This window comes from Dreissena polymorpha, chromosome 9, assembly GCF_020536995.1.
Source record: "Dreissena polymorpha isolate Duluth1 chromosome 9, UMN_Dpol_1.0, whole genome shotgun sequence".
Classification (NCBI taxonomy): domain Eukaryota; kingdom Metazoa; phylum Mollusca; class Bivalvia; order Myida; family Dreissenidae; genus Dreissena; species Dreissena polymorpha.
This window is the reverse complement of record NC_068363.1, coordinates 26,191,050-26,217,949: the sequence shown is the minus strand read 5'-3', so window position 1 is coordinate 26,217,949 and position 26,900 is coordinate 26,191,050. Positions and strand designations below refer to the sequence as shown.

The following is a 26,900-nucleotide window of genomic DNA, read 5'->3' as shown; positions in this document are numbered from 1 at the left end:
ATGTGAAGTACATATATTTACTGTAAATAAATTATTCAGATTGAAAACAAGTATAATTATTCAGATTGTGAAAGTTGAAGACCGGTTTCATTGAGGATATTCAGGAGCAGCCATGGAAGTACAACGCTACTTTCGCCCCAAGCACTGCCTTAAGCGGTATTCAGCAGATATTGACACATATTGTGCGAACTTAAAAGTTTTCTGCACCAGAGAAACATACAATTTTCTGACTACTTTGATCATCAAGTAAGCAGTGCTCCTATTGTTTCTTCTATATCTCTTTTTGTCTACTCCAAAGCAGTATGTTAATTCTGAAAATGTAAACAATATGAAAATATAAAGAGGGTGATATATAGAAAACACGATAGTTATTTTTAACAGCGAAAAAATAATCTACAAACTGCAGCAGATGAGATATGTAACAAACAACAAAATTTAAATATTGAACACCTGTTATGCAGCAAACTAATAGTTTAATAAAATGTAGGCGTTGTATTTCTCAAAAACATTTACACAGTTATACTTTTATGTAGTGACAAAGTTGCAGTTGGGGGCATCCGTGTCCTGTGGACACATTTCTTGTTTTTTTTTCAAGTTTAATATACTTTCGAAGATTGGAATCATCCAGAGGGGATAACTCTCTGTTTTTTTTCCTGAATTTAAAGAGACTGATCTCTTTTACTGATGTCATAAAATTAGTCACTTTAATACCGAATTTAAAGAGACTGGTCTCTTTTACTGATGCCTTAAAATTAGTCACTTTACTACCTATTCGTGAGAACACATTTAAGAGCCACATAAATTTACTAGTCACATAAGGGTCAAAGACACATAATTCAAAGACACTTAAGTGCCGTTTTGTGGGTCCGTCCGACAGACCGACCGACAGACCGACCGACAGACCGACATGAGCAAAGCAATATACCCCCTCTTCTTCGAAGGGGGGCATAAAAACTGTAACAGTGTCTTGAATATATTGCGTTCGTATTTGAGTTGGTGCTGAATGTCAAATTGTGTTATCCATCACCAGTATACTTACAAGGTTTGCTGTATTGAAGCATTCTCAATTTGAAAATACTAATGTTGTGATCAAATGTGTAATAATTTGTTTGAATACTTTGATAATAAGTACACTCAATATTGACTAAATAAAAAAGAATATGACAGTATCAGACTAAATTAATGGCCAACATTATGTCTATATTTGTAATACTGTCAAGCTGGATCATTTAGACTTCTTGTTTAGTTTAAGTTGTGACTACATTTGTTATCTAAATGATTTCAGAGCAAAGTGATCAAACACCTACAGAGCCTCGTGACAAGATGCTTGTTCACAGAAGAGCCTGATCCCATAAGATGCCTCCGAAGAGATTGACAAGAACTGTTCAAGGACATTTTCAGAACTGTTTTAGAACATTTGTTCCAGACTTATTTTAAGCAACCCTTGGATACCAAGCGGACGGGCAACTGTGAGATGTGTCCTTCGACAATGTTGTCACTAGGGTGGGGCACACAAATAGCCAAAAATGGCTCTGTTACCAAGAAGCCATGTGGCGGAGTAAGCCTCTTTTGCTAGAACAGGAATCGACTATTTAGGTCCACTATATGTGAAATGTAGTGATGACGCATACAATCAAAGTATACCCCTAATGTAGGTGACACTGTGCTTGGTAAGGGTAACGTTCCCCCTGACCGACCTTACTGAAGCTGCAATACAACCAATACTGCTACCGAAGGGAGAACAGTTTACATATTTATTGGTGGAGAAAACACACAAAGATGTTTTACATAGCTATGTTTCCCAAACATTGAGTTGTATAAGGCAGCAATTTTGGATACCAAGCGGACAGGCAACTGCGAGATGTGTCCTTGGACAATGTTGTCATGAGGGCGGGGCATACAAATAGCCAGAAATGGCTCCGTTACCAAGAAGCCATGTGGCGGAGTCAGCCTCTTTTGCTAGAACAGGAATCGACTATTTAGGTCCACTATATGTAAAATGTAGTGATGGTGTGAACAAAGTGTGGATATGTTTATTCACTTGCCTAGTTACTCGAGCCATACATTTAGAACTGATGAGCAATATGTCTACATAAGAGTTTGATGGGATTTTGACGTTTCATAGCATTTCGTGGTACACCGATTGAGATTATCAGCGACAATGCTCAACAGTTCAAACTGGCAAGTAAAGTTATCGAAATAGCATAGCAGAACACGTTGAAAAGCGATGACATTCAGAACTACAATTTAAACATATGGAAGTTCATTGTAGAATAAGCGCCATGGACTGGCGGTTTCTATGAAAGACTTATTGGACTGATTAAGTGGAATTTAATAAAGTGTATTGGTCAAAGATTACTAACAGTGGTTCAAATGCAAACAATCTTGAAAGAAATTGAAGCTGTAATTAATTCTCACCTTTAGTTTACGGCGGAGACGACATTAACTCGAAAATAACACTCACTCCAAGTAATTTTCTAATGTTGAATCCAAACATCGGAATACCGGAAACAACTACTGATGCTGACGATAATTATAGCCCATACATATCTTCTGCACAAAGACTAATTGAAACATGGCTAAGGGGACAAAAAATTCTGGAATCTTATCAGGTCTTCAAGAAAGGAAGCAAACTAAGGTAAAAAAAAGACGCATACAATCAGAGTATACCCCTAAGGTAGGTGACACTGTGCTTGTTAAGGGTAACGTTCCCCCTGGAAGCTGGGTTGATTAGAAAGTTTGGTAAAAGCAATGATGGTTAGTTTCGATCAGCCATGGCATCTGGGCGAATACTTGGTCGTCCTCTGAATATTCTCTATAAGTTTCAGGAACACCTATTAATAAAGAAAGCCACACCAGCAAATCCAACCTTGCCTGCCCGCGACCAAAACGAAGCGCTTCTAAAAAAGCAAAATATGCTATTAAGCAGTTGTACTGTGCAGATAAAGTATAATAAATGTTATACGAATAAGCAGCGAAATTTCAAACATGACAAACAATTGTGCAATATATTAGTAATATTCCTAAATAAACAGTCAAGTTTATTAATTTAATGAACGTTTAACAAAATCAAAGAAGTAACGTATATATGGGGAAAATTATTTATTTTTTTAATGGCACTTACTTGTTTCCTTAGTTATGAACTACAGCAAACAAAGTGTGAATTGCAAGACAATAGAAAGAAATCTAGAATGACCAAACGGAGCAGACAGAAAAGCATGAAGCTCGTAGTCTTTGTGCACAATTTAATTCAGGTGCGGTCTTTCTCATTAGCCGTTCAACGAATAAGACGTGTTTTGCTGTACGCACTTCAATTTGATAATGGATTTGGATACATTTAATTGTGATTCGTGCAGACGATCATATTCCAATAAACGGAATTAGAATCGCCATATTAAGGAGAAACATGGAAGGGACTTAATACTACATTTTAAATTGTAATACCTGGCTGCAAATCAAAGATCATCAGAATAGGTTATGTTTCAAAACATTTAACCAACTTTCATAACGTTAGCAAAAAAGAAGCCAGGAAACTTGTATCGGATCTCGTTTTGGAGATGGCTGACACAAACAACAATATTTTGCAGCCAAAAACTCTCTAGGATGCTGCTCAAATGGCTGACACGAACAATAGTTCTCAGCCAACAACTCATCTGAATGCTGTTCAAGTGGATGAAGCAAACAACAGCTTGTTTCCTTTGCATTCACCCCTTGATACAAATATCTATGAAGACATATCATCCGACGAAGAAGAATTTGAACAAACGCACAGCCAAACAGTTGGACACGATATACACGCCCTTGATGCGGGGTGTGAAGCACAGAACTAGCATGACGAAGTATCCCATTCACAGATATATCAGAAACTGCAGTTGCCTGATGTACCGGTACTTGATGAGCAAATTATTAAAGAAAACATTCCAACACCTACTACAGACAACAGTAAACAGTCCAATAGTGATAAGTGACGACAGCGGTGACAAAACGGACGATGACGTCATCATGGAAAAGGTTGAATTTAGTAACTTAACTTTCAAAACAACAACACAATATAAGAATGGCCGGATAGCGTCTGTCAACCATACGGCTTTAGTTGCTTACTCGGATGCGTTCAATCCAATGAACAGAAATTTAATGGACGTTTTTGCAGATGTTCAAAATGAAATTTCAAGCTATATTCATGATTTCTCACAGTAAAATGTATAAGGCCTCTTTTGGTTTCATTACCGAAACAGAGCAAAGGAAAGCTTAGTTTAAAAACAAATTTGTATGTTAATGTTATGTTATGTTATAAAGACATTTGCTATGGTGAGCAATTTAGAAAAAATGAAAGAAAGTATTTTATTGTTTTTTTATGTCTAAGTTTTCGGCCCTAGTGTGGCAAAAAACGCGAAATATTGAACATTGCTAATACAGATATACATGTACGTTTATATGGCAGAATTTCCACGTGTTTGGACTCTTCCGGCAGAATTTAGCGGAGCCTTTGCATTGTAGCTCCAGCTGTTTGTCTTCAATTAGATCAAACATGAGGTTACATTTATATCTTGATGTATTTCATATTTTCCGTATTCTCTTCGGTTTTTCGTGTATATTTTAGTAGACAGAGTAATACTCCTGTACGTTTGTCACAGTTGCAGTATATGTTAAATTAAATTAAAACGTTGGATTGATTTAAAGATTGGATTATCATAAAGTTTGATGAACTATTTCGGCAACTATTTGTGTTAAATATTTTAGTTTTTTTAAATAAAGCTTTATTTGTTGTAAGTGAAATTGTGTAACCTTGTGAAATATGTTTTTGTTACAGACTCTCGAATAAAAAATAAAAATAAACTAATTAAATCCAGTGTAGTTTCGATTTGTCTGTTAATTCAGTCGCAGACGATAAAAAGAATCGCCGCCACATTCATAACACTTTAAGTGGAAGATTGTAAAAAATGTAACGGGTCTGCATAGACTAAAACTATGTGCTCAAAGGGGTTGAAGTTTGCCATTAAATGCTTGATATTGATAAATGTGAACATTGGCTCTAAATAGCTCCAGTAAAAAAGCAAGAATAAAATAAAAGAAAACAAGAATATCAGTGAAACTGATGGATGCTCCCCGATGATGCGCTTTGTTAATCTTTGTTAATATCCACCTAAAAAATTATTTTATTAGCCTCGGTGACCTTGACCCCAGTGACCTCAAACCTCATCAAAAGGCAGAGGCCCATGCAAGGTACCTACATGCCAAATATGAAAGAGATCGGTAAAGTATTGAAGGTGCTATGAGAAACTGTTACAAAAGTGGGACAGAAAATATATTAATCGCCTTGGTGACCTTGAGCCAAGTGACCTCAAATCTCATCAAAAGGTAGAGGTCCATGGAAGGTACCTACATGCCAAATATGAAAGAGATCAGTAAAGTAACAAAAGCATGACAGAAAATATATTATTAGCCTCAGTGACCTTGACCTTGACCCCAGTGACCTCAAACCTCATCTAAAAGTAGAGGTCCATGCAAGGTACCTACATGCCAAATATGAAAGAGATCGGTAAAGTATTGAAAGTGGTATGAGAAACTGTAACAAAAGTGTGACGGAAAAATATATTATTGGCCTTGGTGACCTTGACCTTGACCCCAGTGACCTCAAACCTCACCAAAAGGTAGAGGTCCATGCAAGGTACCTACATGCCAAATATGAAAGAGATCGGTAAAGTATTGAAGGTGCTATGAGAAACTGTAACAAAAGTGTGACTGAAAAATCTATTATTAGCCTCGGTGACCTTGACCTTGACCCCAGTGACCTCATCAAAAGGTAGAGGTCCATGCAAGGTACCTACATGCCAAATATGAAAGAGATCGGTTAAGTATTGAAGGTGCTATGAGAAACTGTAACAAAAGTGTGACGGAAGTAAGGAAGTAAGGGAGTAAGGAAGGACAAACTGGCAACTATATGTTCCCCTAAAATTTTCGAGTTGCATAAAAAGTAACCCTCAAGTTCAACTGGACTCGAAGCACTGACCCCTGGAGTAAAAGTCTATCGCTTAGACCACTGGGCCATCTGGGCTCAAACAATGAGTAATGTATTTTATACTTTATATAAACAATCCTAGTAGAATCACAAAATATAACGACAACAACAGAACTCTCCAAATTATTCAATTGTTTCGCTATGCAACGCTTTATAATCTTCAGGTTTTTAAATCATCAAAAGATGCATATAATGGATATTTTATAACGTGGTACATGTTCAGTATTAACTGAGTGTTTCTTCACAACTACAACAAAAATATGTGAATCTGAAAGATTTGGGTTTTTTTATTTTGTCAATTTACCAAAATGTGAAAATGCCCCTTTAAATGCAGATTTGCAACATCTCTGAACAAAAAAATGTAACATATTAAAAGAAGGGTACATTCCATATCGAGAGATTTTCAATTAAACTATGAAATCACACGAAGTCAAAAGATTTATCATTTCGGTCTAACAGGGACTTAAATAAATCCTTGAATATATTACTATTAATGAAGAGTTCTCTACAATTAAATGCTCATCAATAATCAAGATAATACTCTTAAAAGAAAAATCTGTTTGTTCTAGGTGTTCAGTTTTTACACCAATTTTACTTGGTGAGCCAAAAATAAGAGGATAGCGGCCCAAAAATAAACAGCAACCGAAATATGTGTGAACAAAATGTTTATGAGGTTGAAATGAACTCAACATTATGCACTATAAGAAATTGTCCATTCATTTTTTTATAATTCAGCGTCTATTTAGTGTTCATATGTAATTGCATTATAATGTTTCATAATTCACTATTTTTCAGTTATATTGTATCTCGAGCTAAAGCCAGAATTTTTACAGCTAATGGATTCTGTAATATAATTGCATTCTGTGTACATACATTTTATTCATATAACTATGTTTGACGGTAAATGAATTATTGTTTCCCCAGAGACAGTTGATCCTACACATTTTTCCCCATTGAAAATCGAGAAATCCCTTAAACTCCTACTACATTGCAAAACACATATCTTTTAAATCTACTTATGCCTGTTAATTCAATTTTCCGTAACCTTAACAAGCGAATGTTTTAAGGCACAACAAAGTCACAGGGGATGTTAAAGTGTCAGTTTAATTATGGACGCATGATAAATATCTTTCCCTGAAAGAGGAATAAGTACTCTTATTCTGATGTGATACTCGTTAATACTCTTAAAGGAGGCACAATCAGTGCTCCATGCATAAATTCTGGGGATTAGACTATAAGCAGATGATAAACAACTGTAAAGTTTGAGAAGGAGTTGACACCATTCAAGGAACAAGAGTTTGTGGGCTTTCTGTACACATATTTTAATACTTTAAGAAGCACAAGGATGGTTAAATCTTGTTCTAAATATGCATAGAGACTTCCAGATGGGGTCAAAGTAATAAATGGGAGTGGCGAAATGGTATCAACAGGAAAACAGTTTCTTACACCAGTTTCTTGTTCAGATTCAGATTATGCATCATTGGGATTATAATTTAAAAGCACTGCTGCTACTTTTTGTGATCAATATTATGCTTAACTGTGTTCTTACCAATTTCTACACATGTTTCTTATAAGATTGAACTATTTTTACAAAATTGGTCAACATTAACACAAAACTTTATGATAAAAAACACTTTTTAAAACTGGATCTTCAAGGTTTATACGCTTGGAGACTAATGCAACACTTTTCAAACTTTAATATCTCGGTTATGAGTTAAGATAATATAATATTGACAACTTGACAACATTTAGTTATCAATTTAAAAGTATTCGGGAGCAAAATCTCAAATACACCAATTTCCCAATATGAAGACTTCACAGCACGATTTTTTCCCAATTTCAGGGTTTTTCACGCACATTTTTCCCAATTGGGCTGGTAAAGGTACTTTTCCCTATTGGGCAATGGCTTTAGGTCCTTCAGCCACAAGGTCAAATGCATTGACAATTGTCATGAAATGTGCAGATTTTGACCTTCTGAAGAAATATGGCATGTATGAATTATAAAAATCTCAGATCATAATGATCTTGAAAGTCAAGACCATTATTTGAAGTGTTTTTTTAAGGACAAAAATCATCTCAACTGAAGCAATTTACACTGGTGTGGTTAGTTCCCTTATATTTTAGTTATGGCATATTAATTCAGTGTTTTTTTCACCATTTTGGGAATGGGGCCGGGTCCCTTTGGATTGGGAAATTTACAGCATTTTGACTAAAATTGGGAAATTAGTGTTGTTGTTGTTGTGCTAAAAAATGCTTCAAAATTGAGAATACATGTGTTTTCAGTATTATATTTACTAAGGTTGAACTTAAATGGATGGGAGTTGAACAAAATTTTGAGATTGGAAACCTTCCATTGGGAATTTGTAGCTCCCATTTGGGAAATATATATACTTTTTTCCATTGGGAATGGTTCCGATTACCCGACCCGATTTTGAACGAAAAAAAACTTTAATTTTTGAAAACATGTAGGCTTGAACTTCAAATATGTACTGCATAATTAAAATATGTTTCTTTTTTATCAAGACTACGTCACTGACAATTTCTATGCTCAAAGTTTATATTTTTCTTTAACCCTTATGTTTTCATAAATTCTTTTTGATGACTTGAGATTGGTATTTTTTCTGAAAGGAGATAAAAATACTTGCCTCCTTGTATTTTCTTTTTAAAACTTGTGACACCTCATTTACTATCATAAATGCTAATATATTGAATTTATGTATAAATTTATGTATTAATACAAAACAAGTCTTACTTTATCAATATTTACATAGAGAAAAGAAAGGAAAAAACAAGATTGAGGGATGGAAACTTTGAATGTCTTAAAAACCTAAACATTGATTTTGGAAGCAGAATATCTATAGACAAAAGATGTGAAAAGAAAGAACAGAAAATCAAAATGTTGACCTCCAGTCCTAAAACCTTACATAAAATATAAGGGAACTAACCACACCAGTGTAAATTGAACTTTACAATTTATCTCCCTTGTTAACTGTACAGTATAGGTTACGCATGCGCAATTAATTTCCTTCTATATTACATATAAAATAGTTGAAGTTCGATATCAATTTTTACCATGATCAAGCGCATACCCACTATATCATCATACATAATTGGAAAGATAAATGCATAATATTTTGAAAACAATGCATGTCATTAAATTCTATACGCGCTAACTCTCAATATTTACCTTAGAATAGGCAAACCGGTTTTGACAGCTGTGCAGACAACCATTTTGGGCTCAAATAGTATGACCTACTTTCAAAGCCGGGAACCATCAACACAAAAAGTAAAGCACAAAAATGGCTTATTTTCTTATTGCTTACAAATATATCTTCAAGTTGATACCAAAACTAACCATTTGCAATGTATTTTACAAATCCTAGGCAGCATGCACTCAACAATGTGTGCTAAGTATCAAACTGACTGCATGTAACCCTAAAAACAGGAGTTCCGGTTTGGGGTTATGTGACCTATAGTACAATGCATTAGTAACAGATATCCTCGCACTTCAAATTGTATCCTGTCCAGATTGTTTATGGAAAAAATGATGAAAGTTTCAATTAAATACCTGGCTTAATATCTTATTAATATTTAAGACAACATGCATGATTCGCAAACTAACCAAACATATTTGAATACCATGGCTTTTTTTCCTTCTTTAGCAAAGTTGTCGCTACTTACTTTCGCCAAAATTAAAGGGTTGTCGCCACACTGGGGCTACATTTGGGCAATGAAGATCATGTTATTATAATACAAACAAAAACTGAGCATTTTACAGTATGTTAAAGGAATTGATTTAATAAAAGTATTATTAATAAAAACAACACATTTAACATTGTTCATTAAATAAAGGAACGTTCAATCAGTTGTAAGTCTTGTTGATTGACACCTTCTTAGCAGCCTGAATATGTTGCCACAGTTTGGGTGCTTCAGCAGCTTTCTGGTAATCTGAAAATACAAAAAGGGAAATATAATATTAATATAATACTAATAATAATCAATTAATGTGTAGTATATAAATAATATAAATGTGTGCTAGCATATGACCTACTTCATAGAGCCCATAACACAACAGTCAAATAAAATAAGCATTTGTGTTTATGAAATGGATTTTCATGTGCTTAACTATGTTTACCTTTTTTAAAACAGTACATCCGGTAGTGAATGAATTGATTAGTTTTGAGGATATAAAGAGTTCAGACAGCATAGATTGTGTGTTGGAAATCATATTGAAGGAAATGAAATTCTGATGAACAACTGTCTTTGTTTGGTTTTTGTTTGTTAGCTGGTGAATGTTAGCGGGGGAACGTTTGCATTTTTGAATGAGTCTCAAAACTATCAGAATCTAATGTTCACATTCTAAAAGTCATTATAAACTCTGAACTTGCCATTTTGATGAGTAAAACAGAAATATATCACCGTTGAAATATAACCAATACATGTTAATTATTTTCTATAATTACACCGATTTTTCTAAAACCAATCGATACTTACCTTTTTGATTGCCATGGTTGTCAATGTAATGATCTTGAATCGGCTTAGAACAATGTGACAAACACTTCACATTTAAGCGCTAAGTCGGTATATTTCAATGTTGCCACTTTGCGACAGTCGCATGCTCGATTGATTTAGCAGTGTCGCTTACATCATGGGAAATCGATTGCATAACGGCTGCTGTAAAGCGGCTGGTAAACAGAGCGTCTTATGTCATTTGAAGGAAATATTAAGCAGAAAAAATGCGGATTTTCAAAAAATAGCAATTTGCGAAAATTAGTCGCCAGAATATTTATTTTGTCGCCATTTGAGCCAATGGCGATCGACAGCGGGAACCCTGTGTATGATAACAAAAATATATAATCATTTCATTTTTGGCCAGGTAATTTTTGTTTTTACCACCAACTATACAGATAATGATTTGTTAAGCCAGTTTCACAAAGAATGTGAATTATCCATCTGATATATCAAATATGTCAGGTTCAATAAATCTATCATAAGAAATGCTGTTGTTTCAATATAGAATCATATTCTGTAATCTGGCTATATTCTTAGGTCAAGAGGCAAACATCTTCAGTGAAGTATATTAGAGCTCCTTGGCTTGTTCAAGCTTCTAATTGACACCTTTCAAAGAAATTGTCTTCTAATGAATTCATTTGGCATTGAAATATGATGAGCTGGAACACAGTCATTATCAATTAGTGAACATCTTTGAAGTTAACTGGAAATCCTCTGATTGCTTGGTTGGAAAGTGCATGCTTTTGACCTAAACCTTATCCTTGAAATAATTTGTTGCTATACTAATTGTTGTTGTTTCTCTCAGAGCTTGATTTGTTTGCCAAATTATTTCTCATTACAGATAAATGGGTTGATGTAAAATGCCATAAGATACAATCAAAAATAAAATTTTCGATCAGAAAGAAACTCTTCACTCAGGGCTCACAAAAAAAAATTATTCGGCTTTCACCACCAATGTTTGCAATGTGTAAATACTGCCACAATTTTTTTTTATAATAAGCCATTTTGAAGCCAATTAAACAAATCAAGATTGTCATGGTCAAGCCATAGTATATACTGATATGGAAATAATTGAACAGAAGCCACATTAAGCTGATTAACTTTTAAATATGTTCAAAAAGCAAAACAACAAAATGATGGGATACTTCAGACATTCCCAAAAGTATTTTAAGTCCACAGGACATCCGGTCCGGTAGTCTTAGATCACTTGCAGGACCAGACTGGGATTCATAGGACCGAAACATCAATGTACAAACATATATATCGTATTTATATATTTGCGAAGTTAAGTGTTATGTCGTTCGGCAACAACTCAGATGCTCCATTAATACGAAGTGTTGGTTGTTTTCCTAAGTCGATAAGTTGTATGGTTACATATTTGTTTTCTTAATTCCAGGGGTGTCAATTGACTCAAATTTGAAATCCGGAAAATTAAGCTAGGGATCTGGGACCGCAGGACCCCAACGGGGATTAAGGGCCGAGTCCCTATGGGGGACACCCCCGTGACCTAGCTTATTGTACTTTTTTTGTAGTATTTCTAGTTGCAATTTCTGGTGACTACAATGCGAAATATTATAAACCATACCATCCGTATCACCGCATGTGTATTGTCATTCTATAAAAATGTTATAAAGAACGTCGAAAATAAATTAAAATTGACGAATCATACTGTATCCGAATACGACAGTCCGAAAACATGTACATGTTTTGCACATATAATAAATGTGCTTTATCGTTTGACTGTAGAAAATGTAAACGAGTAACCAGTAACCTAGCAAATATGTAATCAATATATAATTCGGTTAACATATTGCTTTACAATATGCTACTGCAGTGCTTAACATTGCTATAAATCGATCACTTAAAATTTCAAGATGGCGGACATTAGCAGCATTTCGCAGAATCGTAAAATTTTTCGGAAAGTAGCGAAGAGGTTTCGTCAGTTACCGTTCATTCTTGGCCAGTCGCTAACCAATTAGAAATCGATAAATAAAAGACCGGACAAAATTGGTACCAAGCGCAAATTTCCGAAATGCCCAGGAATATTTGTTCTCAAATGATCGCACACTGGAACGATTTCTATAAAATAAATCAACTTTTCTTCTTGAATCATTTCCCGGACATTCGGACCGGCAACATGGCATTTTCAATCGGACCTGTCTTTAAAACGTTGGTCAGGTCCGACGGTCCGACACTTTTGGGAATGTCTGATACTTCCAATAAGATTGCAAGGTTGACTATAAGAAAGACCTAATTAGAAGAAAGTAAGGAAGATGTGATTTTACAAATGGATTATTCAGTCCATTTTTTAAATTATCAAAAACAAACCTGGTATGAAATTGCAAATAGGTCTGGAATTCAGCCTCTGCTAAAGTGACTAATCCATAACTGGCAACAAGGTCTGGTTTACTAAAAAAATATCTCTCAGGCCATACATTTATTTAACAGGCCTAGCATATAACATATTGTACTTCACTGGAATTTTCACACAATAAGGGCCATTTTCTATTTAAATTGTATAATGTATAATATGGTTAAATTGCACGAAAAAAGATGGATTTAAAGTCTTGACTAGCTTTTTTATTGAAAAAATTAAACCTTTACCCCTAAATTGTGACCTTGAACTTTGATATAGGGAGAAAGGTTTTCTACATGACAAACAGGCTTAAAGTGGTTAAAATTTGATGCAAGTTATTTTTATTTTTAATTGCATGATTATGTGAAATTTAACATTTAACATTTTAAATGTGACCTTGACCTTCGAGGTACAAAAAGAGTTGATACGCAAAACTCAGATGGCCAGTAATTTTGTAATAGCATGATGAGTGATAAAGTTATGGTCTATAGACTACAGAATTTTCCCTCGTATAGCGCGCTCCCATGTATAGCGCGCAGGCTGTTTTATTGATGCAAAGATGGAGACAAAAAATATTTAATGACAATAAAACCACCAACTCGGACCGAAAATGGCCGCCATTTTACTATTGCGCAATCCATTGAATAATCCGGGGCATTCAGCGTTCTAGATAAGCTGCGTATCAGCGTAAAATACGCATTAGAAATATCAAGATACGCTCAATTTATCATTTCCGCGCGTGCATTTAAGCAAGCCAATCTGGACTTACGCAAATGATGTAAATTCTCTGCGTACAACGTAAACAAAAAATATAAACAGCTGATTGTCTTTCGCCAAAATATGAGACTGGTTATCGTAAAAATTAGAGCTAATTTGTGCGCTGGATTGTAGAAATAGTTAGCCAGTCGGTATGTAAACTCTGTATCATATAGATGCATGGTAAATTGAGTATTTTTTTTTAACAGACAGTCAAGCGCTTATGTGTTTATTAAATTACATGAAGAGGTCAGCATGGCTTCTTCGTAGCCAAAACAAATTACTAATCTCAAAGTGAAATTGATTCTTTTTATACGGCAAAAGTTGTATTGAGTTAAAACATTGTACTGCCAATACTGAATGATTTGATTTCCTGACTTCAAATCAAAAAGGACACACTTAAACGCTAATAAAACAACTGTTGAAAGTTGGAAAAAAAGTTTTCCGTGGCTAAAGGTGGTGGAAGCCTATAAACCAAGGACAGTTAAAAAACAAAAAAACACGGTTTAACATAATTAAAGAAGTGTGTCTGTACCGCAGCTATATTCTTGTTTTACTTTTCGCAAATTACCCTTCAAGCAAGGCAAAATCTGACCATTTACCCCCATACTTTGGAAAGTGTGGGGTATTTACCCACATGGGTCAAAAATTATCTATATCGCTGGGCATTGGAAAGCTTAATTACCAGTAAGCATTCAAAATAGGAAGCGTCATTATGATTAGGAGCATGGGTTGCATAGCACTAAACTTTTCTGACAATTTTGTAATTTTCTAGCAACAGATTAACAGTCCACGTGCATTTCGTGTAAAATGTGAGAAAATAAGAATTCATGTACATCATGTCATTCTTCCTCGGGGAAAGCACGAGCTTTAAATTTGAATGCTGAATAAAACTTTGTGGCGCATGGGAGACAGTTGTTGAGACATGTCAGCATTGACGTAAAACTGTTAATCTATTATGTTAGACAAGTTGGGTTATTGTTTGTCGTGTTACACAGGCGTGAATGTTATGAACAATTAATGCGCTAAAAACCTGGACCAAACTGGAAAACACTTAAGAAGTCCCTGTTCACACCTACTGTTACCTGCAAATTATATGACCAAATACCTTTACCAGTCCAACGTAAGCTGCCAATGTAGAAGTGCACAAACACAGACAAATAAATGTGTGCATACTTTATTCCAACAATTTATTTTATTGTTAATAACAAATGCGACACCGTTCATATCTGCCGTTACCGACTTTTTGTTGTTTCGACAACGGCCCCTTCAGTCTGTAAGATTATAGGGTGAAGTTTTCTGGAATACAAAAATGGCGGCTATCATGAATACTTACGATTACAAAATGAATTATTCGCAATTTAACAGCAAGGAAAGGGTTGTATCAATGTATTACGCGCATCAACTTTTTAGTTTGAAATTTGGAGGTAAAGAACTGCGGACTATACAAAGGAATGTGAGAAGAGTGAACATGACACATTCAGCGATTGTTTTTTCCCAAGTGGGAAAAGTGTCTGTTCCAGCCCAATAGGGGAAAAATAGAGCGAACAAAATTGAAAATGGGAAAATTCATGTTATGCAGTCTTCAGATTGGGAAATTGGTGTATTTTATTTGTTGCTAACAAATACTTTAAAATTGATAACCAAGTGTTGTCAAGTTGTAAAAATTTTTTTCGGCATAGGGAAATAAACTAAATGTTGCATTTAATAAAAAAAAATGTTGTTGTTTTTTTATGTTAAAACCTTCAATTGGGATTTTTTTGGACAGCAATTGGAATATTTTTAGTTTTTCCCCATTGGGTAAGTGCAATTTTCCGGTACTTTATACAGAAGGAAAAAAAATCGCTGGACACATGATCTTCTCATAATGGCAGTAAGTCATTCTAAAATTGCAAAAGTCAAGACAAGGCCATTATTGAACTTTAACCTTTAAGTGTGACCTTGACCTTTAAGATAAAGAGACGGGTGTTTTACACCAATCATAAATGTATGATGATGAACAAGTCATTTTTGACGATGCTGGAACAGCGTCGTCTAAGATTTGATAACCAGTAAAAAAATTCTTCACAATGGGAACCTATGTAAAAGACCGAGCCAGTCCGATTGAGATTACTCGATTTTTCAGTTACTTCCCTTGGCATTCGCCACTGCGTAGGAGATTGCTCGTTGATTTTCATTGATAACATTCTCCTAGCAGAGTTGTCGTTCGTGTTGATAAAGGTAAATATTAATAGAACCGCATATCCTGGGGAAACAGATTCAATAAGTGTATCAGAACGTTAATTTAAAATTAGTAATTTTACATCCATTTTATTTTTATGGACCAATGAAACAACTATATATTTTCTCTATTTTGTTTGATATTTGTTCTCGATTTAGTAAATAAATTGCAAATAAAACATGTAATATTAACTTTTTACGTGATCACAAAACTAAAGAATGCGAACAATTTCGAACCTGCAAATTGTAAACACTGCACTGCTATGATATATATATAGATATAACAACATTTCTCTAAGTAATTGGCCGTCCAGCTGGCTCAGTGGTAAGGACGTTCGCTTTTTCACCTTTACGACACCGGTTCGATTCCCGCTCCCGGCGCAATGTTATATTTTGTCTGTTTTGTGGTCACGATTCCGGACAGGTGTTTTTTTCCGGATAATCTCATCCCCCCGCGCAGCATTTGACCATATAAAAAATTAAAAAGTATTTCAGTACAAAACAAATAGCTGGAAATTGCAACTATCATTAAAAATTCGTCCAAACTGTCGTCAATCTAATCTTATTAGGTAGGAGTGCTGGACACACTCCGGGTCCCAACATTATGCAGCCTCAGCGCGGAGGTAACTCATTACCTTGGAAAAACACAAATACACAGACTGGGTGCAGCCTAGGCGCGTATAGACTCAAACAAGGCAAGAAACTCAAGTGCGGGCACAATCATTTAAAATTTACATATTGAATACGATATTCTAACAGAAATTACACAACCACCTAAGTGTACATACCATATTTGATATTTCGTTCGATTGTTAGATTTCAGCATATACATGTATAAGGTCGTTTCGCTATTAGTTAACTTATCCATATGTTTGTGGGCGAACTCGGTTAGTCAAGTGCTCATACGATTGAGCTCACATGGTCCGGCTATGTGCTCATACCTACTTTCGAGAATCATCATAAAGGTATTGCCATACTTAATGAACAAGAAGTGACCCGCCTCCCAGTTTCGCTCAATGGGTCAAGTTACCCACGGTTACTACTTCCCCGTACCCCTAAACTTTTTTTCATACCAAAAATGTTTCGTACGCAAATTTTTTTCGTACCAAATTTTTTTTCGTACCCAAAATTTTCGTACCCAAATTTTTTATCGTACCCAAATGTTCGTATTAACATACACAATTGTGGTGATATAGATAGACTTAAATTGATGTTTTATATCCATCCTCTTCAAAAGCATCGTCACACCAGTACTGTCAGTACTTTGATTTAATTGCATTATGAATCAAGAAGTTACAGTCCAGACAAGCTTCGACTTCTTAAGAACACACACAAAATTACAGACACTTAACCATTATGACTGCATTTATTAACAACACAAATTATTGACTTAACACTTAAGTGCTCAGTAAAGAAAACAAAACTCTTTTTGGTCCAAATTACACTGTTTTTGGAACAACCTACACAATTTACCATGAAATTACCATGCCAAGGAAAATTAAATCCTAATTTACAAGATATGATGAACAAATGCTTGCTGAACAATGTCATTTTATATTTCCAATAGACAGTACAATTTTAGCCTGGTGTATGAACTTTGCAATGAGAAAAACCGATGTTCTAAAGGCACTTAAAACATCTATGTCCAGTTGCCATTAATCTGAGAAATAATAAATACTATTTACAAAACCGTGATCACAGTTTAGTGTTTATAAAGTCCACAATTTTATAAATCTAGTTTCTTTTTTAAATAAATTTTACATAATAAACGTAAGTGGAGCTTAAACTAAATGTCTTATAATGTTTACAAAATAAAAAACATAACGTTGATAGAATTAAGGTAGCGCACCTATAATGATTTCCCGCGATTTTTTTCAAAGATCGAAGAGCCTTTTTACCTGTTTACTTATGAATATCTAATTTAAGCAGCCACTAATGTGAAGTTGCCATGGCTGAGTTGTTAAGGCGATGGACTAGAAATCTCATGGGATCATCCCGCGCAGGTTCGAATCCTGTCGACAACGCATACTTTTTGTGACACGTTTGATTTCTTTTCTAACCTAATTTGATTTAATATAGCATATGAGCTATGTTTATTGTTAAATATGTTGCAAGTTTTATGCACATTCTTCAATTTTTTAAATTAAAACACTGTTATGGCTAAATAGGGTGATTTACTGCTGAAAATATGAATCATGCATGTTGCATATTTATTTTTATTTCAAAAAGTAAACGGTAAATCTATCTGTTTCTTGGTATTTTTGCTGTATATAGTGTATCTATAAAAACTAAGTTCAAACAAGAAACAGTCGGAGACGGGTGATGCTCCCCAAAGTGTTTTTTGTCACAATATTGCACTATATATTCAGATTAAAGGAAACATCTTGAGGGGCATAACTTTGGACAAAATAATACAATGGATGGTTTAGCAACTTAAAAATTTCAAAGGGCCATAACTCATCTAACAAGAACCCACTAATAACATGTGCATCTCCTCAAGGTAGTTAAGCTTCCTATAAGGCTTCATTTAAGTCCAGTCAGTAGTTGGGGAGAAATAGCCCGGACAAGAATTGCACTATATGTACAGTTTATAGAAAATTTCAAAGGGCCATAACTCTGTGAAAAATCATCCGACCATAACCGGCTGATAATATGCACATCTCCTGTTGGTAGTGAAGCTTCCCATAAAGTTTCATTGAATTCCCGTGATAAATTTATGGGAAATAGCTTGGACAAGAATTGCACTATATGTACAATGGACAATTTCAAAGGGCCATAACTCTGTAAAAAATGATCCGACCATAACTGGCTGATAATATGCACATTTCCTGTTGGTAGTGAAGCTTCCCATAAGTTTCATTGAATTCCCGTGATAAATTGATGAGAAATAGCTCGGACAAGAATTGCACTATATGTACAATGGAAAATTTCAAAGGGCCATAACTCTGTGAAAAATCATCCGACCATAACCGGCTGATAATATGCACATCTCCTGTTGGTAGTGCAGCTTCCCATAAAGTTTCATTGAATTCCGGTCATTAGTTGCTGAGAAATAGCCCGGACAAGAATTGCAGTATATGTAAAGTTAATGGAAAAATTCAAAGGGTCATAACTCTGTGAAAAATCATCCGACCAGAACCCCCTGATAATATGCACATCTCCTCTTAGTAGTGAAGCTGCCCATAAAGTTTAATTGAATTTCGGTCATTAGTTGCTGAGAAATAGCCCGGACAAGAATTGCACTATATGTACAGTTAATGGAAATTTCAAAGGCCCATAACTCTGTGAAAAATCATCCTACCAGAACCGGCTGATTATATGCACATCTCCTCTTGGTAGTGAAGCTTCCCATAAAGTTTAATTGAACTCCGGTCATTAGTTGCTGAGAAATAGCCCGGACAAAAATTGTGCACGGACGGACGGAAGGACGGACACATGGACAAACGAAGCGGCGACTATATGCTCCCCCCAAAAAAATTTTTTGGGGAGCATAAATATTTTTTAAATGATACTATTTTGAATTTTATGACAATTTTTAACAAACCCAATTTCTACTTGGCTGAAACCACTTACATTTCATGGCCCTCTTCCATAGATAACAAGTTATAAAAAGTAAATTTCTGTAAAAGTATACTTATTTCATCTTGTTTAAACTTTAAACACCTTTACTGCATCTGTACACACCAACTGCATGCCCATATTTGGATTTCCGGATGAATTATGGAACTTTCATATACCCCAGGGGTGCAAATAAACTTGACAAAAGCTGAGCGTGGGGGTGGTTTTGAAAAAATCAGTATATTTTTTAAAAAAGCACGGAAAGCCTAACTAAAAATGTGCATGTAGTTCAGTGAAATGATGCTGATTAAGACAATAATACATTAGATTATATTTGGAAAGGTGCCCATTATGGGTGCGCTACCTTAAGCATAAAGATGGAGCACTTCTTTGAATCCTTCTGTCAAGCTTGTACACATACATGCCATACGTCCCGGATTGTCCGGGATTGTCCCGGAAATGAAGAACGTGTCCCGCAGTCCTGTAAATCTGTCAAATGTCCCGGATTTTACAAAATCCATACATACATGTACCTTACAGTATCTTAGGCTTAACAGCATCACGAATCACTGTGTTCCCACTAATCCGCAGCGTCTCCTTGGCAATGCCTACCCGAATAGGTGACTACGCTACGTGTCAAAATCGATCAATTAACAGGGGTCCTGTTATCATATCGATTGTCTCACGTTCGCAGTCAAACTGAAAAGGCTGCATTGTTTAATGTGGTAGATAATTGGCTTTAATGTCGTAAATATTTAACCGGTGCCCGCCATTTTTGTTGATAATCTCACTGTGTAACATAGTGGGTGGGGTAAAAATGATGAAAAACGCCGGAATAAGGAGAAGAACATTTAAATATTGGGGTTTATTGTATGAACCTTCATTTGTAAGGTAAGATAAGATGATTAAACTTTCAAACTCAAAACCAAGTTGTTTGTATTCGTCAAATATTCGGTTCGGGAGATGGCGAATAACGAATATGATTCGTCCACAGCCGTATTCGAGTAATTCGAATATTCGAATGTACCGTTACAGCCCTAGGAAGTAGTAATGTTTAATTTGACGTTAATAGATCTTGTGTATTTCGCATAGTCGTTCGAACTTAGCAATTAACGATGCGAAAAAAATGCGTATCAGAAATGCATATATGTCTATATATATCGCTATATGTATACATGTACCGGAAAATGGGCAAAAGTCCCGGAAAATTGAGCTCAATGTCCCAGAATTGGTCTGAAAATTTATGGCATGTATGCTTGTACAAAAGAAACCCCCCAAAAATAAGTCAAAAAGTAAACTTCTACACGATCTTTTACTTTCATTCATGTGCAAAATCCCATTTTGGGGCCTAGCTTACTTCATTATAATTTATTGGTCAAGCATTGAAGTGATGCCAACAAAGGAGCAAATATCAATGTTTTACCCTGACTAATCCAGTGATTTAACAGAAGATGCAAACCAACAAACATATTATTATTATTATTCAAATACTCGTTATACAAAGAGGCATTGGCATTCAGCCAATCCTTCCACCTGGATGGATGCATATGTTTAAAATTATAATAATGACTTTTTCAAACGACCTTGAATCAATTGAAAACCAAATGTTTTCATCAAATTCATGTCATGACAAAAGTGATTTGCATTTTTTAACGAAAAGGACTTAAAGGGGCTTTTTCACTTTTTGGTAAATTGACAAAATAAAAAAAATGTTTCAGCTTCAAGCCTTGGAAAATTTTGGTTGTAGTTAGGCCATAGAAAATAAATAACTAGATTCTCATCCAAATTTTGGGGAAAATTGGGGCGGGTGGGTGGGTTTTATTTTTTACTTTTTATTTTATATGTCGGACCTATATATTAAGTAATGAAATGTTCACGAATTTGTGAGTTTATATGCATAATGCCTATATGTATGTATGTATGTATGTATGTATGTAAAATTATATAGAATAAAATAAATACATTATCAAAATTTGATTATCGTGTTTTATTTTACCCTTTTAATATCATGTTAAACATATTCTGACATTCAATAAAACATTGACTATACATAGTATTAAAGAAAATACAAATCTGTAACAGAACCCTTTACATTATTTTTCCAGTATCAGTGTTCAGTTTTGGGGGAAAGGGGTCGGGTCCCCTGAGGGGGGGGGGCGGGGGGGGGGGGGGGGGGGGGGGGGGGGGGGGGGATTCGCGCGTAAAAAGGGAAAAAGAGGAAATTTCAATGCTTAGCAAGTAACAGTACAAAATCAAGTTTTAACAATATAATTCACCATACATAGAGAGAAAAACATTATTCCAACTCGTTTTATGTCATGTATTGTTAACACAGTAGCATTGAAGTATTTGAAACATGCAACATTAATATACTGTAACATTAAGGATTTCACTTTGGGAAATATGTGTTTGCCTAAAAGTTACCCATCTAACTACAGTCAAAACTGACCTTACGGCCACCTGAATTTACCGGTCACCTGCAGACAGCGGTCAGTCTGGAATCCCCCCGACGAAAAACACTTTATATTACACCTGAATTTAACGGCCACCTGTCCATAACGGCCAACGGCCACTATATTCAACTCCGAAATTCATGTTTGAACTGAAATCAACGGTCATGCGTCAATCGTCTCGAGTCGCGAAAATTAAAAACACTGCACATCAATTGTCCGTCTATTTTGCGGTTAAAGCGTTTGATAGCGGTAATTGCCTTTGATATTATAAAAGCGGCCCGCTGCGAGTAAACAAATAATAAGGTGTTGAGAAGGTTTGTTTTCCCGGGATAATTGTGGGGGTTTCTTCCACAGAAAATATGTCAGAGTTTTTGACACGTTTAAAGTAATAATCGCTAATTAAATGACCGCTAATTAGTACATTTTACTTACAATATTGAGTATCCATTTTAAAGTTAAATTTTCGGATCATTCTTTAAAGCTTTCTAGCGTTCACAACACTTAAAAGCAATCGGAATAATAAATCACAGAATAACAATGAGTGGTGAACGTAAGTTCCTCACATAAGAGGAACGAGTCAAGTGTTTGAAACTGTTTGAATATGGAAAAAGTTTGCGTGTAATTGCAAGTGAGCTCTGTGTTGGACGTACGCAAGTGCAGAGTGTGCTTAAGCATAAGCGAGAAATTATGTAGGAGTATGAATCGAATGCAAATGTGAGTTTGAAGCATTGTATTTTGTATGAGGTTGTTGAATTAAAATTGCTTTTTGTGTGATGTTTGCGTACGAATAAATTTTAACAAACTGTTTGCGTCTTTTTTTATTAGAACGGTACAATATCACCGTACTATCGATTTATGAATGCGAATCCGCTTTTTAGACTTGTACGGACGTGACGTCAACGGCACGTGACAAGTTTTATTTATTGAATGATCAAGATGCATGAGTAAACAATTATACTAGCGTTGATAAAGTCATTGCTTTAGTTTAATAAGAATATGAAATTAAATCAATCTATAATATATTATTCTGTATTTTTCAATGTACGTAAATTCTGTTATTATGCTTAGTTAACGGCAATGAGCATTTGTTTAACACCGTATGCAAACGACTGGGTGGGGTAATGACGTAGCAATACTACCGACCAGCGATTTTCCTCCTTCTTTATAAAGTACCGGTAAACGGTACTTTCCCAATCGAGCGAAAATTCCCTAATTCCCAATCGGCATCTGAAAAAACACAATCGGCATCCGAATTTTTTCTCAAAACGATCGAAAGTTTCGTAACAAAACCCAACTTTCGGTGAGCGAACAAAAAATCGTATAGTTGTGTGTAACCATGTGCTCGATTAATATCGGGTTTTATTATTCAGCGCTTCAATCAATAGAGTCGTTACTGTTTGCGGTTCTTTTGTCAGGCAGCCAGCGTACTGTTTGACGTCGGTTTGAAACCTTATCGTAGTTTGAAATGCCCTCCAGCACTGCCTCTGTGGAAAGGTTGTTCAGTCTAATGAACAATCTTTGCACGACCAATAGGAACCGTCTATCACAGGACACATTGACAGCTCTAATGATGCTGTGCAGAGAGGGATGCCAGCAACTGAGTGATGATCAAACATCAAAGATTGTTGAAATTTTCAAAAAAATGCAAGAGAGAGGACATTGCTTTATAAGAGATTAAAACAACTAGTAATTGATTTTGTGTCTTCTATATAATATTTTGTTATTTATATCAACTTTATTACTTTAAGTAATGGTCATTAAGGCATGCCTGCAAATGATTATTTTAATGGGTATGTTCAATTAAGTTTGAACTGTATGATGTATTCAATAAGACCCAAACTTCACGAGGCGATTTTCCCAATTTAAGGATTTCACGACTCGATTTTTCCCAATTTTGAGGTTTTCACGACTCAATTTTTCCCAATTGGACCTGTACAGGTACTTTTCCCAATTGGACAAGGAAAATCGCTGACCGACTGACAAACCACCTTAAAATTGTGATCCGAATTCAACGGTCACCCGTGGACAACGGTCACTTTGGTCATTTCCCTTGACTGACGGCTGAATTCAGGTTTGACTGTACATGTCATTATGTTAGTCATCAGTAGTCATTTGAGAATTTAACATTAATATATACATATACCATGCCGGCATTTGAAGAAGACTTACCAAGTTGTGCTTGTTTAAACAGAGTATCAATTTTTTTTTAAGTTAAAACAGATTTTTTGTCAATTTTTTTCCAATAGCTTTTGCTGTTGTGCGACATGGTGGACTACGTACGGTTTGCGGTAGATGTTGTAAAGCAAAAGGCGTGATAGTGAACTACGTACGGTTTGCGGTAAAGGGGTAAAGGCTAAAAGAAAGTAAACACGCGGATGGGGCAGTTCAGGAACATAATAGTAAATAAATTCGTAACGAAAGACGTATTTAAATGAGGTATTGATTAAAATTTAATAACACTTCCGAGAGGGGATTTTTTTTTTTAATATTTGGGGGGAAAAAATATACTCTAGAGATGGGGGAATGGGGCCCAATAGCGCCGAATATTTCATATAAAAAAAACACTGAGTATGACTAGATATTATTGATTAAAACATGGTATGCATGGAGATTTATGGGAAGTTTCAGGGGTGTCTCCAATACTAAAGTAAATAAATTTCCTAGACAGCTGACAGCTTGACTAACTGTAACATCGGGTGACACCTGTGTAAATTCTAATTTATTTCGGCCGACTAGAACACAGATGATTTCCAGGTGGTCAACTTTCAACGATGGGGCTTGATCATACGAACCACAAATGAACTCATCGTACAGGTCCGCGAGAGTTTAAGTTTCTGCACATTTTGACACCCCGTACCAATCTTTTACGGTTGTAACGCCGTTTCTACACCTCAAAATAAAAAAAAAATTGTTGTTGTTTTCGCTTGATCACTTAAATTTCAGATGACGCTCGTGCGCCGTTGAAAATCAATAATCATCTCGAGGATACTATGAGGATTGCTTATATAAAGTATAAAACACATAAACAATTGTGTATAAGCACAGATGGCCGAGTGGTCTACGCAAAGACTTTACTCCAGGGGACAGTGGTTCGAGCCCAGTTGAGGGTTGCTTTTATCTTTCTTTTATTTTATTCTTGTTTTTTTACTGGAGCTTTTTAGATCCAGTGTTTACATTTTAATATCAATATAAAGCATTCAATGACAAACTTCAATACGTGCCAAAATCTGTGAAAAGGACCCTTTAATTTCAGTATCTTCAAACATTGCGAGGTTATATGGTTGCATGAATCCTACCTGAATGTCAGAATTCTTCTGAAACCACAAGAAGTCCGGCGTGTCGTCTGCAGTCGCGAAAATATATGACGAGAATTTTCGCCTCGTTGCAGCTTCATGGCGCGTTTTTTTGAAGCGATGTCGTGAAAGTTATCTAAACAGACTGTATTATGTAAGATTAGTTAAAAGAAGCCGTGTTCTTTAAATGTTTTATATTCATAGTCGTACTATTGTTTAATTCTGTTCAAATCCAATTTAAAATGGATCGAGCTCGTCCGGTCTCGTAATGAAAACTTAAAAAGGGACGTAACCAATTAATATATATCCACAATCTCCACACAGAGTTGTCGTTCTTTGCCCTACATACAATTTAATAACATTACATAAAATTTGATCCAGCTTTGATGGTTTACGTCAAATCTCTGCGTGGATGTAGCTATTACCAATCTCCAACCATGCTCTCAGATAAAATCGAGCGATGCTGGTTCCAGTCAAACCTCTGCGCGGAAGTTGTGGCATTACTGGAAATATGGGCTGAACAATCGAGAAAGACGAATGTTCTTGAACTCAACACAATCGTGACTAGCTTGATAGGTGATGGAATTGTGGGAGCACGTGCCTAACTCAACAAGTTCCCGTTTGTGGAGTTATTGCAGCGTTTAAAGTCTGGAACCGCTTGAAAACCAGCAACGTTGTATGAGAATTCCCGACACCGATGCACTTGGTTTCAAGTGTCACTATTAAAGGGACCTTTTCATGTTGGTAAATTGACACAATTAATAGAAGTTGTTTCAGATTCGCAAATTTTCGTTATTGTTATGATATTTGTGAGGAAACAGTAGAGCTAATACTGAACATTTGCAATGCTTTGAAATATCCATAATATGCATCCTTTGACGATTAAAAAAAACTAAAGATCATAAAGCGTTGTGCACAACGCGACACGATTGAAAAATTTGGATAGTTATGTTGTTGTTATATTTTGTGTCACTACGAGGATTGCTTATATAAAGTATAAAATATATCACTCATTGATGAGCACGGATGGCCCAGTGGTCGAAGCTTTAGACTTTTAATCCAGGGGTCAGTGGATCGAGCCCAGTTGAGGGTTACTTTTTTCTTTTTTCAATTTTATTCTTGTTTTTTACTGGAGCTTTTTAGATCTAATGTTAACATTTATCGATATAAAGCATTTAATGACAAACTTCAATTCATGTCAAAATCTGTGAAAAGGTCCCTTCAACTATTATTTAAAAAATGGTATAATCTGAAAGAAGACTCTTTGCCCCTTTAAAAACTATATTACTTATTAAATATTACTACGATAATGCGTCCAGTACGGGGTTCCAAAGTTATCGACTGCACATGCTAATCTGAGACGACACTTTACGCACATGCACTATGCCCAGTTTTCTCAGAACACGACACATATAATTAGGTTTTGTTTTGTCTTGAGTTTTGTATGTAAAACTTTAGTAGAACCAGATTATGTTAATTAATATACATGAATCGTTACTGGTGGCATTTTGATAACGCTTCTTTCCAATTTAAGGTCAAGTATGTTTCCTGTAAAGTTTAAACTGGATTCTCGTTTCAAAAGTCCGAAACATTCCACTAAAGCGGAAATTGTCGTTCCTGGTTTGCCTTTTTTACATCACAAGCTAATCTGGGACGACACTATACGCACATGCATTAAGCCCAATGTTGACAGAACATGGCTCGAATGCTACACTGGCGCTCCCTGGTTTCAG

At 35.4% G+C, this 26,900-nt stretch overlaps 1 protein-coding gene across 4 annotated transcripts in view; it reads right to left on the bottom strand.

Moving 5' to 3' along the window:
* The window catches only part of LOC127843704 (epidermal growth factor receptor-like), a 308,235-nt gene extending 282,798 nt beyond the window's left edge, over window positions 1–25,437 (bottom strand). For 2 of the 4 annotated variants that reach the window (XM_052373428.1, XM_052373430.1), the window contains exon 1: window positions 25,171–25,436. In XM_052373428.1, coding sequence (XP_052229388.1) covers window positions 25,171–25,268 — 98 coding nt within the window. In that variant the 5' untranslated portion in view covers window positions 25,269–25,436. Of the gene's footprint in view, window positions 1–25,170 lie in introns of all 4 variants that reach the window. The other 2 variants (XM_052373429.1, XM_052373433.1) reach the window with 2 other exon arrangements.
* Window positions 25,438–26,900: the final 1,463 nt, after the last annotated feature.